Source organism: Gasterosteus aculeatus, chromosome 7 (genome assembly GCF_964276395.1).
Source record: "Gasterosteus aculeatus chromosome 7, fGasAcu3.hap1.1, whole genome shotgun sequence".
NCBI lineage: Eukaryota > Metazoa > Chordata > Actinopteri > Perciformes > Gasterosteidae > Gasterosteus > Gasterosteus aculeatus.
The window spans coordinates 26,345,267-26,362,589 of record NC_135694.1 but is presented as its reverse complement, the minus strand read 5'-3'; the positions used below and the strand labels follow the sequence as shown (position 1 = coordinate 26,362,589).

Genomic DNA, 17,323 nt, shown 5'->3' with positions numbered 1-17,323 from the left:
TGAGAATGTAATTTTAAAGTTTTCCAAGGGCTTTCAATCTGCGAACATCGTTTCTCTATAATGAATTATTTCACTATAGACAATTTCCTTTTAAACTTGGGCCCAATCCCAGTCTGGCCCCTCATCCTGAACCCCCAAGTCTGAGGGCTTTAAATTGTGTCTATGAATGGGACAACAACGTAAATTCGGACTTCTAATTGAGGGTCGTTTTAAATAGTGTTTGTTTTTTTGTTGTCGAAATTGGTTTGATGACAGCATATTTTTCATGAATAAATATCGTCTGATTTCATGTGTACTTTTGTCCACACGTGTTCAGCACGGTGTTCGTAAAGGGCTCGACATGTGTGACGTGTGTGCCCGCGAGCCCTCAAACGCTTCAGAACCGAACCCTCGCGGTGTTAGCGGGAGCGCGCCTCGGACTCCACACACGCGCGCGCACTGCGGAACACCGTGCGCGCGCGTGTTACACGAAGCGAAGGCGGACTTGACCGCGGTGTCCTGCGGGGGGCGCCAGAGATCAACCAGCCAAAGGGGTCGGATCTCCTTTCTATTTTTTTAATTATTTTTTTTAGCTGCCGTTCAGTTTCGATCCTGCAGAAAAACACGCATTGTGCGCTGAAGACTCAGTCACGCACATGTACAAAAAAAATGAAGCCCACATTATTCTTCTTTTTCATCATTTGGTTTACAGAAACTGAGCTAAAGCCCCGCAAAGGTAAGACCCTGCTGATGCTTATTTAGTCCTGATCGAAAGTGGTTAGTGCATGGCGATGTGAGTCTGATGGGGAAAGTTGGGAGGAATTTAGCAATGAAGCTGAACTAATATCATAAGATAAACACCCCGAATGCCTCTCCACATTGGGGTTTTGTGCTAAAGCGTATTTACATCTTTCTACCAGAAGCCATATTACGATAAAACGTTTGTTTCTTAATGGTAGAATGACTCAAAGCGGATTGGCATTGAATAATGTTTGTGGCTTAGGGTTACGCTTTGCCGTTGGGTCGTTCTGCACCACACTCACCTCCTCCTCCTGTTTGACAATCAGGGCCCGCAGTGTTATGCACCTTTAAAGACAAGACCTACAGTCCAGGAGACAGCTGGCATCCCTATCTGGAGCCCCTGGGATTCATGTTCTGCATGCGCTGTGTCTGTTCAGAGGTACCTTTTTTATAAAAACAAATGTAAAGGACTATTGCACTAAAGTCGCTCGAGCGTCTGAGAGACTCTGTGGCTGGGGGAGTCAAGGATGTTTGGGAAGTCCTGTACAGTCTCTCTCTCTCTCACTCTCTCTCTCTTAGGCAGGTCATGTGAAATGTAGCACAATCAAGTGTCCAACTCTGCCGTGTGAAAACCAAGTAGCTGAGCCTCAGCAGTGTTGTCCCAGATGCACAGGTAAGACGGTCCCAAACCACCCATCAGGGCCTGCGGGGTTTGTCGTTTGTGTGACTTTAAACACGCTCCTGTCCGGTGCGATGTGCCCTCTTCAGATGAGCCCCGGGTCCCTGCAGGGCTGAGAGCCTCGGTGAAGTCCTGCAGGCATAATGGAAGTATTTATCAGCCGGGGGAAACCTTCACTAAGCTCGACCTCTTCCCATCCAGGCAAAGCAATCAGTGCGTCATGTGCACTTGCTCCGTGAGTATGCATCTAATTGTGTACTTTTATTGATGCGGTGAAAAGAATATCTCGAACGCACGCAGTGTGTGAGACATGTGAAGCTGAAGAAAGCTTTAAAGAGAAAAGTTCTCTGTAGACAATAAAAAAGAGAAATGTACAGTATTTTCCGATGTATCTTTATCTATGTTCAAATAAATAGGACAATAACTCCTAGAGTTTATCACAATCCACTCTTGACTGTGAGTTGTTTTCTCCAAACAGCTCTGATCAATAAAATGAAGCTTTAATTACCAGATTTAAGCCCACATCACATAAAACACTTAACTCAACACAATGTCGCCCTAACAATAAAAAAATTCGGAGTTAATGCTCAGCAGAGCATTTTTTAAATTACGTTTAATGAGCCTTTATTTGTACCATATGAAAAGCAGCTGCTCGTGTGCTAAAATGTCTCATATTTAAGGCAATGAAAGGTTGTGGAATTTCCAATTTCTTTGATTTATCTCAGGTGGTGTTGATGTATAGCTTAGTGCTGCTAATGCTATGAAGGAAAAATAGAAATGTACTGTTAAGTTCCATTTAATCCCTGCAGCTGGTGCTTTGATTCGGGCTCAGTTGGGGTGAGGAAAATAAAAATTGACGTTGGCAATCATTTATAAAACCAAAAGCAGACATCGGAGAGGAAAGCAGAAGTCAGGCCAAAACTTGACATCACCCTGGAGTTGTCTTTTTTTAAAGGCTGCACGATGTGAGGAGTTAATTTTCTTAGAGTTTACAAGTGGTGTTTGTTGACAGAGGTTTCCATGGAGACAACACATTACAAAATAAACAAACAGATTCATAGTGAAAATATAAGAGCAGTACAAATGTCATCTATCCTAATACTAATAATATATTTCCCTCCATGGATCTCTCAGTCAGCATAAACTTCTTTTCTCAGAATGGAAACATCTTCTGCGGTCTGAAAACATGCCAGCCGATCACCTGCTCCGCTCCGGTCTCCGTCCAGGATACCTGCTGTTTGGTGTGTAAAGGTAATCAAACCCCTCCGAGCTGAGAAAAACGACCTCGCTCTGTTTTCAACCTGCAATAATATGTTGAGTATTGGGTCTGAACACATGGCTTGTTCATAAAAAACGTTCTTCTCACATTTATGTGCGTAACAAAATGAAAAGTAGATGGAAAAATACAATTGGGAGAAGAAACTGATGTTGAATGCAGTGAATCTGTAATGCATTCTGAAGTGTCCTCCAGAGAACACACACTGTCCTCACCTTTATTCCCCCTCTCTGGTCTTTAGATCACGGCGCCAGCGGTTCATCGTCGACTGAGGATGGAAACCAGCAACTAAACAGAGGCGTGGTGCGTACCACGCTGACCTTTGACCTTACTGTGCAAATTCATTGTTTCCACTTCACGTCATTCACATTATTTCTAAAACAATCATTTTTCAGCGATCCTTAAAGACAAAGCAGTCCGAATTTCTCGAGATCCTCGGACCTCTTGGTCTGATAAGATGAGACGAGATAAAGATATTAAAGCCAAGAGCTGAATGGATGACGGACAACTGTTTATATCTCTCTGTTTACAAAAGAGGCATTCGGTCGACCAGTGCTCCGGGGAGCAGAGCAGGACACGGTTTGACCGCGCCACTCCTTTCAAGGTCAGGAGTTCTCCACGAGGCCTGAGCCTCAGTAGACTTAACCTCGGGGGGGCTTCCGAGACCACCGTGAAGATCCTGATGCAGAGGAGGCACCAGAGAGGTGAGTATTCGACTTGCCTCGCAACTTCACAACCACTTCCACGTGTAGCACAACACTCACATGTTTTTGATTTCCCCTCAGCTTGTTTGTACAACGGCAAGACGTACTCGCATGGAGACATGTGGCACCCAGTTTTGGGGAAGGTCCTGGAATGCATCTTGTGCACTTGTACCGACGGCCTCCAGGACTGCAAACGCATCACGTGTCCCAGACGGTACCCGTGCCAACATCCTGTGAAATCAGCTGGAAAGTGCTGCAAGACTTGTCCAGGTGATCAAATATAAACACTAACACGAGGAGCTGTTTATACTGACATCGTGTTGATTGTCTGTAAACACTATCCACATTTCTGGCGTCTGTTTTGTGTCTTCAGAGAACGAAGCTGGAAGTAACCAGACCCGGTGCTTCCTCGGACATAAGAAGCGCCTCTCGGTGTATAAAGTAGACTCATCTTTGAAAGTTGATCCGACCAACGCAGTTCGGATCATTGCCGTTGAAAGACAAAGTCCTGCTGAGGTTGAAGTGCAAGTTTGGAAGACCGTGGAAGGTACGGTAGCCGCTGGTGGGAACTATAAAGAAGGAGTAGTTCATACACCTCTAGAGATCTAAACAGTGAATCGAGACGTAGTTTAGCACATAACCCGCCTTAAAAACAGAAATGTAAGACTTTTTTTTTGTTACGGATTGAAAAAGAGTAAATATGGGAAGTTCTGTGGGTTTTTGATGTGCTGCTTAAATGATCTTGTCAGCAGGCTTAATGCTAAGCTAAGCTATCAGCTGCTGACTGTACCCTATGGTATGGACAGAGACAGAGCGGTATCAGTCTACTAAATCTGCTTCTCTTGGCAGCATTTAAGTAAACATGCACACGTGTGTCTTAGGTTCATGCCATACTTACAAACATTAAGAGGAATGCACATTATCGCTGCACACATATGTGACTCTCATCTGCGTTCTTTATTTATACAGGTGTTTTACAATTAATGGAAATTGGTGACGTTCTAAGAAAAGATATTGTGGATCACCCTGAAAATTTCACATTAATAACAAAACTTGATGAAGGTATTCATCTTTTATTCTGCAAATACTTGAATTTGGTGAAATCCACCTGACCTTTTGGGTTTTGATGACTGATTTTTAATTTTTTTTTTAGAGACGTGGAAAATATTTAAAGATGAGGCAGAAAGACTGAGCGCTGCTCCTAGGACCACAATTTGTGTAGACGGCCTTCGAGAGATGGTGACTTTCCTAAATCCCAAGCAGATACTAGACGTGTGTTCCCCCTGATTGTTTCCCCTCCTTTGACACTTTTTATATCAATATTCCCGATATGTACATGGTTAAGATGCAGTAAATACTTTATTCATGTTGTGCATCATTCCTGCAATACAAGTGGAATCCGACATGTTGTTAACTTACTGATGATATTGAATGATTGAGGACATTTTGCAATCAGTATTTCTCAAACAATCCTTTGCTTTGTAGGAAAGTGATCTGTATTTTATTATCTGTTGAACAAAGGGCCATCGTTGGTTGAGAATGTAAAGGTTTTTTAAAAGATGTTATATATATATATATATATATATATATATATAATCAACATATTTATTGGAAATTCAAACTGAGGGGTTGTCCCCTTTAGAAAGTGTTACTTTTGAATGATTTCTCTGTATATATATTTGACTGTCTGAATTGTTTTTGCATTAAGTAGAAAGAGGGCATTGCATCGAGGTTTGATTACACGCCTTTGTAATTGCGTGTAAAAAACAATTTTCTTAATCCTGTTTGTTATCAAAATCATTTTTATGCAGCACAGAATTAAATGTACACTTTCAATTGGGTATAAAATCTATTTCATCAATTTTTTTCTTGGTCATCAGATGGGTCATTGTAAACGTGGTGGAGGAGATTTAGCTGATTGATGCAAGTATAAGCCCAAAAATGGGTTAGTATTTTCTAAACACGAAGTAAAAGAATCCCCAAATATTATGTCAAAAAATGTCATGGAAAAAAGTAAATTAATGTCTTGAAAAAAAATATCAAGTCGAATAAAGTAATGGAAAAGTAAAAAAATATATATATATCATATCAACTAAAAAAAAAGGGTTTAAAAAAAAGTATTGAAGTATTTCCAAACCACAGTAAAATAAGTAGTGCTTCCAATTCAAGTACTGAATTAACACAATTTCATGAAAATAATAAGAAAGCACGCACGCTCTGTCTTTTTGCTTTGCAGCGCCGTGTGCAGTCTCTCCGCAGGCCCGTTTGATCACCAGCTGTCCAATTATCACCGCGGTTGCAATGACTCAGCCAGTGTGCAACTGCAGGTTTGGTAGACTGAGTGGGCGCTCTATAATAATATTGCTCCCCTTCTCTGTGAACTCCCAGCGAGCTCTCTCTGTCCCCTCCCTCCCACAATCACTCATTGTGTTTCTTTTACGCTCCGAGCCACACAACTCTGTCTCCCATGAAACAATATTTTGAAACGGACGCACTCCCCTTGTGCGCCTTCATTACACTCACAAAAAGCCGGGCGTGTTTTTGTGTAGTTGGCCTCATTGCTGCAAACTTAAAATGAGTATTCAACATTTCCACGTCTCCGTCTTCCAACGCACGTCATTCAATGGGGATTATGATTGACTTTCAAACAAACGTGTCGCATCTGCACGGCATGTTTCGATGTCTTTGTCTACTGTTTTTTGATGCAAATCTGAACACTCCTTATTTAGAGGATGCTTGAGTTTGTCTCCCGGGCCGATTCTGCTCTGCATGCTTAGTTGTGGCGATTGTAGCAGCCGGGGGCAGTCAGCGGGGTATAAATCATGCAGTCGGTCGGCTCTCTGTGTACGTGTGCTTCGGCCCCTGCTGCCCAAGAGGCCCAGATTCAGTGAGAAGCGAAATAAAAAAAAAAACGTGTGACTCGGGGTCACGACTTGGCCCGGAGTGGGAAAAACTTCTGAGGCATCGCGGTAACGTTGACGCATCTCAGAGAACATCCATTCGTGCATGAAGTTTTTTTACACACTTCCCGTTGAAGGGTTTCTCTGCAGAGTCCTCTGCAGTAACCGAGCTGTCTTCCACGGTAAAAAGCAACCGGGTTTTAACTCGTTTCAAAAGATCACATGCCCTCGTGTGCTGCAGCAGGTAGTTCCTCGCATCTACGCCCGTTTTATGAGGAACTCAAGCGTCGCAAATCGGGCAGTCTTTTGATTCAAAGGGAGCCAAATTGTGTTAATTGAGTCTGATAGACGTGTTTGCTTTTGAGCACGGTGCTCAGCAGAAGCCCTGAGTTTACACTTCATCAAAATACTTCTGAAGTCTATCAAGGGCTCTGTTTTTTTACGCCCTTATCCCCTCGTTAATCAAGTTTGGCCTGATCATTTTAGTGGAGGATTGGCGTCTGGCCAAGAGAACATGAACAATACGGTGAGACATGCAGTGAACTCTTTGTTCCTTATCTCTTCCCCCCCCGAGCAGCTCAGTCTAAGGGTCATGCATTTAAACACGTGTTGTTCGCAGACCTGCAGACCATTAAAAGCAGAGCACAGCGAGATGTTTCACAGGACGCAGGAGACCCGACAGCTTTGCGGTCGCGATCTTTCACTAATAACGACCTCTTTTCAGACGCTTGGCCAAAGAGCCTCCGAAGCCTTTTCCGGGGATTACATGATAAGCGTGTCACAGTTCAATTGTCCCATCACAATAAATGATGAATAGGTCCGGTCCGCAGTGAACTCATTTGGCACCGGAGTAATGAGGAGTGTTGATGAGGTATTCGGGCTCGTTCTTCTCGAGCCAAATCCGGCGTCTGATTCTCCACAGGGTTGTTCTCCAAGCTTAACTGTTGGCCTTCAACTTGAGAGCCCAAACAAATCCAACCCAAACATTTGTCAAGGTTTCGCAGCGACGGCCGCTCCAGATGTGAGAATGTGCAGCGCTGAAATATACAGAGGAAAATAAACACAAACTTATAGATGTATAAAGAAAGATCCGTCCCGCCTTTCTCCACCACGTCTTTTGTTATTTCTACTTCTCGACTGTGTGTTGTATTACCCAGCCGAACGGATGGAAATGTGTTTTCAGTTAATAACTCACCTCATCGCCTTTTTTTTTTAATGTTAACAACAAAAGGGCAGCCGGGCCTTTTTTTGGGTCTGCGTGTTTATTCTGTGTTGACGTTAATGTGAGCAAGAGTCCAATAAAAATAAAAAGAGACACGCGATTCTAATGGCTTCACTCTGCCGCCAACGTGGTGCTTATCCCAAGGAAACCCTTTAGAGTAACAACACAGACGTGTGTGGGTTGTGTGACTGTCTCCAGCCTTGATTAGAAGACCATTGTTACTTCTTCAGCATGCATGACTCCATGATGCCTCCAGAACAGACAAATGCTAAGCAAAGAAACATTAACTAAAACTTCCAAAAAGAATATGTCACTATTTTGCTTTCGGGGGAATAGTGATGTCATCAGTAGAACATGGGGGTTTCAATGAAATATGCCATCAAGTTGCATTATGGGAATTGAAGGATTCTTAGAGCTTGACCTACATGGGACAAACAAATTTGGTCATCTCCGCTGCTTCAATTTTGGTTTCACTTCCTCGCCGTGCATCTCCTGTGAGTCAGCCAACGATAGGATACTGGGAGGGTCCCAGTAACAGTTTCTGTGTTTGAGACCGGTCTCCACTGGGCCGTGTCAGCGGGCTCCACACATCATCAGTTTGGCAGTTTTTTTAGTAGGTAGCAAGAGCCGGGACGAACACAGAGCGCAAAACATCTTCATCTTCTCCTTGTCAACAAATTGTCCAAGGTTTTCTGACTCTGTGATGAATTCAGTGAGTGATTACTGACTTCCTTGGAATATAACCTTTGACTGTTCATTTCCCCAAACTGTAGACGGAAGTGTAAACCTCTTGCACAATAGTCAATTCTCTGCCTAGAATTCCAGCATGAAAACACTGCACTCGTTCAACCGTAGATGGCCAAAGTTCCAAAAATGATCACTTAAAAAAAATGACTTGGAAACAGCATTCCGGGCAGCGGAAATAAATTCGGGCCAGGACTCGCTGGCCAAAGTGCAAACTTCATCGGGTTACTGAAAGCAGCAACAACTCCCCAGAAGACGTTTGTCAAGTTGCCCTCAAAGCTGGATCGAGCAGTAAAAGCATTAACGGGGAAAAAACCATAAGAGAGCGGTAGAGAAATATAGCACGTTGAGGATTGGATATCTTCAGCAGCTGTGGAGTACTTTTGTAACACAGACGAGCTCTGCTGAGCTCCAGCGGACTGGAAAACGGTATTTCTGCAGCGTGTCAAAGCGCTGCCATTTGGCACCGTGTCCCTATTACCAACTAACACGCTGAAGATGAAAAGACGGAAGGCCTGGTGGTTGGCGCATCGCATCGATCGGGGAGATCAAACTTTAAAATTAATTTTTGTGTATGAACACCACGTGGCATTCTTACAGCAAAAAAATATACATGGATAATAACTTTAAATTAAGTTTGAAAATGAAAATGTTAAACGTGTGCCACAGAATGACAACACACAAGCAGCACAAAGCTCCCGGCTTACTGCGCGTAATACTACGTGTCATTTTGCACACAGAGGAAAACTCACATGTGAATGTAAAAATGTAGAATCCCGTGAAACCTTTTTTTAGAGTGGCCATTGATTTATTCCACCTGGGCTGAGCCTGCATTCCACACGTGCACGCGGCTCTGGAAAAGGAGAACTGAAGTACGAAATCAAAGAGAGAATGAACAACAAAAAGCAGAACACGGCTAGAAAAGAAGAAGAAGGAACAAAACGAAGCCTCCGTTGTATTGTGACATGTAATAGAAAACTGTTATTGATGTGCAGACATCTGCTTTAAGTTATAATAAATTACTGTTCCACTTAATATAACACATAAAGTAGCACAGTGTAAGTATTTGCAGTACAAATGCTCTCCAGCTGATTTTAAGGTGTTACACATTCAACATGTCACACATCCTCAGCGTTAGTATTCATTGGTTGAAAAGATCACTTCTATTTAGTCCAGTTGCAGCTGGGCTCATTTATTGGAAGGCCAAGCATTCTATAAAGCAATCTTAATTTAATTCTCTAGCACGCTTCAGTAGGATGAAGGCCGAGAACTGCAGCCTCCAAGGGAATGCTCATGGAATAAAACATGTGGGCCGGTGAAAACACTGGAACGTATTCTTTGGTCTTTTGCCCAAGAAGCTGAGCTGACACATGGGATGCTGTAGTGTACTATGCATGCAAGCTGGAGTGAGTCTGCTGATAGCAGCTGCTTTAAACCATCCCTCTGAAATGCATTAAAGATCATATTATACGGGCCGCAGCTTTCTATTTGCTTATTGATCCGCTGCCCGCCGTGTGCTACAGGCTACAGGTCTCTTGTTCAAAATAACGTTTGCGTATCTAAGTCGTCCAATAAGTTGCACGACCACCTATTTTAGTTTTTATACATGGTTGGCTTTGTCATCCACTGCACTCGCACCAATTCTATGCCGACAGCAACGAGGTCTCAGTCCCGCCGGAAAGAAAATCCCAGTTCAGCTGAGCACTGGAGAGCATCTGGGCGGCCGGTCGGTGTTTCGGTCGGACTGAATGCCGGCTGCTTGCTCCATCGTTTTCTTATGGACCATCTTGTGCTTCCTCTGTATGTCTCCCAGCAGCGACAGAGCTTCCTTCTGCTCCCGCCTGTTGACGCCCGTCCCTCGTACGGCGGCGCCTGCGCCGACAACACAGCGTTACGTGGGCGAAGGTCGCCGAAGGGGAAAAGTCAGCTGACGTTCGTTGTGCCAGAAATGTGCGTACCTAAGGGGACTTTTGTGACGGTTGTACTCTCCTTGATTTGCGCGATCATTTCATTGACCCTTTCGGTCGGCGGCTCGATTGGCTTCACGGGGGGAAGTTCCTCAATCTGTGTGCAGAAAATGTCTCTTTAGATGTCGTCCTTGGTCACTACGGTCTCGACTGGATCGTTATGACGTTAAGTGTGAATACAAATTGTTAAAACCCTTCTCTCTCTCCTTCTGTATGGAATCTGGACGCAATCAAGTTTTTGATTTGAGTCTCTGCGAACATCAAGACGCCTCAGTGTGTTTTCCAGCATCCGAACAGCAGTTTGAATTCCTGTTGAAACACAAAACTGTTTTTAAGGCTTGAGGAAAATGTCCAAAACTGCATATCTGCGGGTGAAGCTGCGGTCCTCACCGATGGGCTCCACCACATCAGGACTTGGTTTTCCCTTCGAGTCCATCAATCTTTCCTCGTTCCCTGCAGTTTCTTTGTTGACAGCTGGGAGGTCGCACTCATATTCGGGAACATCTGTTGCCTGGAAATGGAGTAACATCCAGCAAAGTGGAGAAAACGATTAGTCTAAAAGAGAGGGGGAATTAAAATAAACCTAAAAATACATACCTGAGTAACAAAGATGAGGGTGTCGTTTCTGCTTTGCCTGCCTTCAGATTCTGACGCTTTCTTCTTCTGACTCTGGGAAGAACCAGGTACGTCCATCAGCGACAGCTTCTTTGAGAACTTTGGGATCCTTTCCTCCACCTGTGTTGAAAAGAAAAAAGAAAGAAAGCAGATGAATCGTTAATAATATCCCAAAATCTGGAGGGTCACGACCAGACGCCGGAGCAGAACACCAACCTTCCAGCTGGGATCATCACACAGCTTCAGTGGAAGCTTCAACACCTTCTTCTGTGCCTTCTTACGCTTTATCGTAATCCCCAGTCTCTCGTGGAGGTAATACGTCAGTAAGGGAGGGTCTCCTGTGTCCAATCAGAGACATAAAAGCATCGGCATTGCAGAAGTGATCTTTAAAAAAAGGGTCTCTTGTAGAAGGAGGGAAGGGTTACCACTTCTCAGCGTGGTCAGAGGGTTGGAATGAATGTCCAGTTCTCGAAGCATTGGGAAAAGAGCAGCAGCCATCAGGGCTTCCTCTTCGGCAATCTGATGAAAACAGAGACGCGTTAGCTCATTCTGTAGTGGGGGGGGGGGCATCAAATCGTCCGACGCACCTTGTTATCGGCTAAATTGAGGAACTGAAGCTCAGGTAGCGGGAAACTGGATTTTTTGAGGCGCTCCTCCAAGTTTTCCTTGGGGCGGCAGCAGAGATTTAAAATAAGGGAAACCAGATGATGAGACATCTCAAAGATCAAATGTATAATCAGTCACCTGTGAGATCCTCCTGAGGACGGTGGAAGAACTTGTCTCTGGATTGAGCGCTAAAGGGGTAAAAATGACTAAATGTTTGTATTTTCCCTGAGGATGGAGAGGAAACTCATCGAGCAGATCCATTGTTAAGTTTACTCACCAAGTCCTTCTTCTTCGGCTGGCTCTTCAACAGACGTCCGCCAAAGTTTTGAACACGGCGTCTGTTGCAAATATGGTATTTCAGAAATGAGGTTCCCCTTTAGGTTTAAACACTTCAGCCTGTGATTGACAATTATAAATGCTTAATGAATCTTTCCACATAATTTGTTGTTCAATGTGATGCACAAAGGGGCCATGTTCAATTTACTTTACAAAGGAAATGTCAAACCCCATCATTACCTCTTAAGGTTTGCAAGACTAACGAAGACTCCGGAGGACAGCTTGTTATCGTCAAGCATCAGGACTTCAAGAGCTTTAAACGTGGTGTCGTCTTCTCCATCTGGTCTGCACACAAACAAAAACATGTAAATATATATGCACACCTTGCCGTAGTGAAGGTGTACAGAACGTAATTACATTTGCTTCACCAGAATCCGCAGTGTGAATTTTGAGCATTTGTGCGCCACCTCTTGGTCAACATGAACCTGAACCTGAACTAAAATGTACTATTTGGACGAGTATATTGCCTTTTTTGTGAAAATAAAAGGAACTAACTGTTGCGTGGGGTCATGGTTGACTGAACCCAGATTAGGAGGAAGTTGATGAAGCTTATTTCCGGTCAGATGAAGAACTTTTAGACGTGGAAGACAATCGATGGAAACAATATCATCAGCTGACAAATTGTTGAAGGACAAATCCAAAACCTGTGAGTAAATACAGAGACAATTTATAGATAATTACATTATGAAGACAAACTATAGAAACAACCAGTGCCTTTATTAAGTATGTCCGAGTCAGCCTTCTTACCTGGAGATTAGGGAAGTGAGCTGCATGGAACGTCATGTTGCAAATCCCATTTAGTGACAGATTGAGTTCTCTCAAAGACATAAAGCTGCTAAAAGACCCTGAAGAAAAAGTTTCCTAAAAGTCAGAGATTTTTTGCAAGCGACCAGATCGTCTTCGTAGCAAATATGCATGATGTTTAAGAGCAATCACCTAAAGAGAGGGAGTTAACAGATGCGTCTATGTAAGCTACATTGTCAAAGGCCTCGAGGTCTCCTGGTTTGACCTGTGCACAGAGAGGAGACACACACGATTGAATCACAGGCCACCAACATTTTGTTTTAAACGATGGGGGAAGTGATACTCACAGAATTCAGATTCCGCTCACTGATGTCAACAGAGAAGAGCTCACACGGTTTATCAGCGCAGTGTAATTTGAGCTGCAAAAAGAACGTCATTATTTGGCGTCACTAATGGACACCTGATCCGTGATACTTTAGTCAAATAAGCAGATCAATAGACATCAGTAACTTACCAGGAAATGTCTATCCAATGTGTTACCATGCGGAGAAAATGCCCCATTTTTGTTGTCATAGTATTTATTGGTGTCTTTTATTCTTCTTTGCATATTCTTGTATTGCTGCTCCTCTGCCACAAACCAAAGACCACAATACAATACAATATAAATATATTCATAGTGTATTGTTCTGAAGTATACAAAATGATTATGTACTTATCATCACGTAGAATACCTGTGAATGGGTTTTACATGCATGTTAAATATTTTTTCAATATATTTTGACTTTTACCTAACTGACTTTCTTTTCTCCGTTGGTGTAATGTCCGAGGTGGGAACCGTTTGGTAGGGTTCGCCCTGTCCATCATCCAATGCAGCCATCTCGTTTGCTGGTGAGACTCATCGCAAACAATTTCCCCCCGAGAAGAGCTGGCCGCGACAATTTACATCATATTGCTTCGGGCTACACTGTGGTGCTCGGTATCCTAGCAACAGCACGTAAAACGAGAACTACTCCTCCAGTCCGGTGGAGGCGCTGCGGCGTACAGGCGAGACCTGGTCAAAGATTTAATTCAATGAGAAGATAAAAATCCGCTTAACCACCGTGAAGTATTTGATACATTAAATATATATTGTGACGATAATGCCACGGTTTTTGGCGTTAGGACACACGGGATCCAATTACTCACCAAGCCGAGTTTACCTTCGACCCGTTTGAACCGTGTTCTTTGAAAAGGTTTAGCTAGTTAGCGTCTAATCGGCACAGAACTGCGCATGCGCACGACTGCCCACGAAAGTCACAGTGTTTTTTCTGACTGGTTCCGTCCGATTTCAGTTTGTAGTTCCCTTGTTTGTCCTTCAGATATTGTGTTATGGTGATAAAACGAAGAAGGTTTGACCGAGCAGCTATTTTTGGAGATTTAGATAACGTCAGCTGTTTATTTGGCGTCTAGTTTATTCAGGACGCGTCTATGTGAACACGGAAGTATTTTCGAGGATTGCTCTCTCTTCGGCGCCGTCTTCTTTTCCGATGAACCCATAACAACAGTGTCGTGAACATCAGAGGTATTTCTGCGTGGCGTGAGATTAAATAGTGCAATGCCGTTCACGCAAAGATCAAGCGGGACAAATGCGGAGAGTGACCAGTGAAGGTAAGAGTTGTATTGTACGGAACACGTTATTTGTAGCAATCCAATGATATGTGTCGACGAAGAGCTGTTGGAGTGTGAACTCTTTCTGAATTAAGATTGTTATAAAAATGGTTTAAAAAACACACACACACACACACAAGCCAAGACTTGTCACACATCTACAACATTCTCTACTCGCAGGGATCCACCATGGGGAACACGCCATCAAAGAGTGGCGGCGCAGAGGAACCGGTCAAAACAACTTTGTTTCAGAGGGAAATGAGTGGTACAACATATAGAATCCCTGCTCTCATCTATCTGAGGCACAGTCACACCTTCCTCGCCTTTGCAGAGAAAAGATCTTCTTCCGCGGATTGTGATGCCAAAATTCTTGTTATGAGAAGAGGAACGCTGAAAGATGATGGATCCGTTCAGGTTGTTATTAACATGCAATAATACTCTTATTAACCTCTGAGTGAATACTAACAGCTGTGATGATTATTACCCATGTTTTAACGGTGGATTTTGGTCATGTCCCCCCCCCCCCCCCCCCCCCCTCTCAGTGGTCGTCCAGCCAGGAGCTGTCAACAGCATGTCTAAAATCCCACCGCACGATGAATCCCTGCCCGGTGTTTGAAAAAAACAGCAAAACGCTGTTTCTATTTTTCATCTGCGTCTGGGGCAACACCACGGAGCGCAGGCAGATCATCACGGGCAAGAACAGGGCCCGCCTTTGCTGCGTCAGCAGCGGCGACGACGGGCAGACCTGGAGTCAAGCGAGAGACTTGACGGAAAGCGCGATCGGTGAGGCCGTCCACAGGTGGGCCACGTTCGCCGTGGGCCCGGGCCACGGCGTGCAGCTGGAGAACGGCAGGCTGATCGTCCCGGCGTACGCCTATCACGTCCCCCACAGGTGCTGCTCCTTCCCCGTCCCTTTCACGGTCCGCCCGCGCGCTCTGTCGCTCTACAGCGAGGACTTCGGCCAGACGTGGCGCGTGGGCGAGATGCTTCGGAAGACGTCGTGCGAGTGCGAGATGGCGGAGATCATAGACCACGAGGGCCGGAGTCACCTCTACTGCAACGCCCGCAACGCCGGGGGCCCCAGGTGCGAGGCCCTGAGCGAAAATAGCGGCGTGTGTTTCGACAAGCCCCACGTGGCCCCGGAGCTGGTCGAGCCCCCCAGGGGCTGCCAGGGCAGCGTGGTTGGCTTTCCCGCTCCCGAGTTCGTGCCCAACGACGACGCCGAGAGCAAAGCGTGCGGCACGTCGCTCTTGTCCCCGGACTCGCAGACGTGGCTCCTCTTCGTGCACCCGAGCAACAAGTCCAGCAGGAGGGACATGGGCGCGTACCTCAACCGGTCCCCGCTGCACTCGTCGGGGTGGGACCGGCCCATGATCATCCACCGCGGGCCCAGCGGCTACTCAGACGTGGCGTACAACGGGGATAAGGATCAGTTCTCATGCCTGATGGAGTGCGGCAAAGAGAGCGAATTCGAGCAGATCGCTTTCATGTCGTTCAACCTCAACGACGTCATGCAGGCGGGCAGCAGGAAGGACAAGAAGATGCGCTGAGTCGCGCCGCGCTTCATTTCTGTATTAACAAAGCTCGTTCAACATTGTCCCGCAACCTAAAAAACAAAAGAGAACAAATCAGCAAGCAAAAGCCACTAGATTTGCTGTCGTGTGACATCTGTCTGTGCTTACGTGAAGATGATAATTTATGCATGAGTCGGGTGTTTTGTTGTCTCCTTGTTTACATGAAAAAGTAATTCAAGTGTTAATAGTATTAATATGCAAGCTGTTGCGTAAGGAAGGAAACACTGATTAATCGGTCTGATGGCTGATTTTTAAAGCATGCTGTCATCTTCAAAACAGGCTTTGTGTGTTGCATGTTTGACAAATAGTACTTTGTGCTCATCTCTGCATCTTATTCAACTCAGTATATTCTGAGGAGTGGAGCGAATTAGCCTACCTCTTTTTATTTTCATATGAAGATCATAGCAGGCCTTGTAAAGTAGAGTTTCCTCCCTGCGCAGTCGCTCCTTTATATTTAACTCTGATTCACTTATGCCTTCTAGTCTGCCAGTGCACAACCTTTCCTCTTGGTCAAAGTCGGCGCCTCAAAGTTGCCAACGGAACTGAACCCGAAATGATAAAACATTGACTCTTTACTTGCCACATCCAGCAAATCAACCAGGAGACCAACCAAACTGTACCACATCGATGGAGGCGAGCAGTTGGTGGACTAACACTGAATGTTATTACGTTCATTTTCAAAAGCAATATTTCACTTTCACCAAGTTCTGTTTGTCAAATCTTTTTATTTTCCATTTTTCGATGCACTTAGCATGATTTTCTAAGCGACGTCATGACCAGGTATGATTGGCTGTTGGTTATCAAGTTAACGCATGTAACGGCATGTAACAGCAGAAGAAGACTCACTATTTATACACACACACAATGTGCTACTGAGCCACATAACATCTTTGGCTAACGTTGTGAGGCAAAATGCCGCCAGGTGGTTCCACACTAGTTTCATGGTGTTTTTGTTGACTGTTGTGGAAAGTGAGAAATCCTGCATGAAACGTGTATTTTAGTAGAAAATAAAAGTAACCTGTTATCACACGACTCATCTTTTGTTCCTTTTTTGTGTGTTTTTGTTTTGTTGTTATGTGGGGATTATAGTTGTGGCAACTGACCGTTTCATGCTTTTACATTTTCACAGATAAAACAGGTTTAACAATAATTATCGGTCAAATTGGGTTCGTTGGATAGAAAACATGAACAGCGCATGGGAGTGTTTTTTAAAAGCTGCTGTGAGAAACACTTTATTGGCTGCTGGGAGGATTTAATTCCCCCAGCAGCTAAAAGGGGCTCAGGGCCTGTTGAAATGATGTGAAGGACTTTTGTTCTGGAGCAACCTGTGGGGAGTTGAATTTGAATCAGCAGATGTGCAGACAGCTGGGAGGAAGTAAGGACAGGAAGGCTAGAATGCAGATATTCTGTTGCATCAACTGATGTGGTTTTGTATGAACTACAATTAAATAAAGACTAAATGTTTTGTGATTTTTCTGTATCTGATCAATTGAAAAAAATGCCACAATATGATTAATAATTCGCTAATACAATTTCACAAATGTAACTGGCAGCAAAGCCACTACAATGGTGTGTTAAATGCTGCTTAG

The 17,323-nt window shown here is 44.3% G+C and overlaps 3 protein-coding genes across 5 annotated transcripts; 2 read left to right on the top strand and 1 right to left on the bottom strand.

Moving 5' to 3' along the window:
- Positions 1-456: 456 nt before the first annotated feature.
- chrdl2 (chordin-like 2) lies at positions 457-10,209 on the top strand. Of its 2 annotated transcripts, XM_040180885.2 has the most exons (11): positions 457-715; positions 1,047-1,159; positions 1,300-1,393; positions 1,489-1,634; positions 2,557-2,650; positions 2,917-2,978; positions 3,211-3,379; positions 3,461-3,649; positions 3,753-3,926; positions 4,349-4,441; positions 4,533-5,109. In XM_040180885.2, the coding sequence occupies exons 1-11, from the start codon at positions 649-651 to the stop codon at positions 4,664-4,666; spliced, it is 1,335 nt and encodes a 444-aa protein (XP_040036819.2). In that variant the 5' UTR covers positions 457-648; the 3' UTR covers positions 4,667-5,109. The 2 variants fall into 2 exon arrangements, with proteins under 2 accessions (XP_040036819.2, XP_040036820.2); XM_040180886.2 differs by lacking the exons at positions 4,349-4,441; positions 4,533-5,109 and adding an exon at positions 10,059-10,209 and having other exon boundaries at positions 558-715.
- Positions 9,032-13,565, bottom strand: xrra1 (X-ray radiation resistance associated 1). Its single transcript, XM_040180882.2, has 17 exons — positions 13,302-13,565; positions 13,028-13,140; positions 12,861-12,932; positions 12,706-12,778; positions 12,517-12,614; positions 12,265-12,413; positions 11,950-12,054; positions 11,711-11,829; positions 11,572-11,621; positions 11,415-11,492; positions 11,253-11,346; positions 11,044-11,165; positions 10,810-10,947; positions 10,603-10,723; positions 10,406-10,521; positions 10,204-10,309; positions 9,032-10,117 (listed from the first exon to the last, which is right to left on the bottom strand). The coding sequence occupies exons 1-17, from the start codon at positions 13,375-13,377 to the stop codon at positions 9,939-9,941; spliced, it is 1,809 nt and encodes a 602-aa protein (XP_040036816.2). The 5' UTR covers positions 13,378-13,565; the 3' UTR covers positions 9,032-9,938.
- On the top strand, positions 12,336-16,766 carry LOC120821844 (sialidase-3). Of its 2 annotated transcripts, XM_078106766.1 has the most exons (4): positions 12,336-12,415; positions 13,341-13,401; positions 14,341-14,574; positions 14,703-16,766. In XM_078106766.1, exons 2-4 carry the CDS (start codon positions 13,381-13,383, stop codon positions 15,708-15,710), a joined length of 1,263 nt encoding a protein of 420 aa, XP_077962892.1. In that variant the 5' UTR covers positions 12,336-12,415; positions 13,341-13,380; the 3' UTR covers positions 15,711-16,766. The 2 variants fall into 2 exon arrangements, with proteins under 2 accessions (XP_077962892.1, XP_040036823.1); XM_040180889.2 differs by lacking the exons at positions 12,336-12,415; positions 13,341-13,401 and adding an exon at positions 13,716-14,160.
- The last annotated feature ends 557 nt before the right edge of the window (positions 16,767-17,323 follow it).

Bases quoted from the DNA above. Each gene is read 5' to 3' on its own strand.
- chrdl2 (XM_040180885.2), top strand. From the start codon at position 649: ATGAAGCCCACATTATTCTTCTTTTTCATCATTTGGTTTACAGAAACT. The intron at 1,394-1,488 runs GTAAGACGGTCC...TGCCCTCTTCAG, and splicing joins GTGTTGTCCCAGATGCACAG to ATGAGCCCCGGGTCCCTGCA. The intron at 3,650-3,752 runs GTGATCAAATAT...TTGTGTCTTCAG, and splicing joins GTGCTGCAAGACTTGTCCAG to AGAACGAAGCTGGAAGTAAC.
- LOC120821844 (XM_078106766.1), top strand. From the start codon at position 13,381: ATGCAGCCATCTCGTTTGCTG. The intron at 13,402-14,340 runs GTGAGACTCATC...CTCTACTCGCAG, and splicing joins TGCAGCCATCTCGTTTGCTG to GGATCCACCATGGGGAACAC. The intron at 14,575-14,702 runs GTTGTTATTAAC...CCCCCCTCTCAG, and splicing joins AAGATGATGGATCCGTTCAG to TGGTCGTCCAGCCAGGAGCT.
- xrra1 (XM_040180882.2), bottom strand. From the start codon at position 13,377: ATGATGGACAGGGCGAACCCTACCAAACGGTTCCCACCTCGGACATTA. The intron at 12,615-12,705 runs GTGATTGCTCTT...CTTTTTCTTCAG, and splicing joins TGTTAACTCCCTCTCTTTAG to GGTCTTTTAGCAGCTTTATG. The intron at 10,310-10,405 runs GTTTTAACAATT...TTCTGCACACAG, and splicing joins ACAGAAGGAGAGAGAGAAGG to ATTGAGGAACTTCCCCCCGT.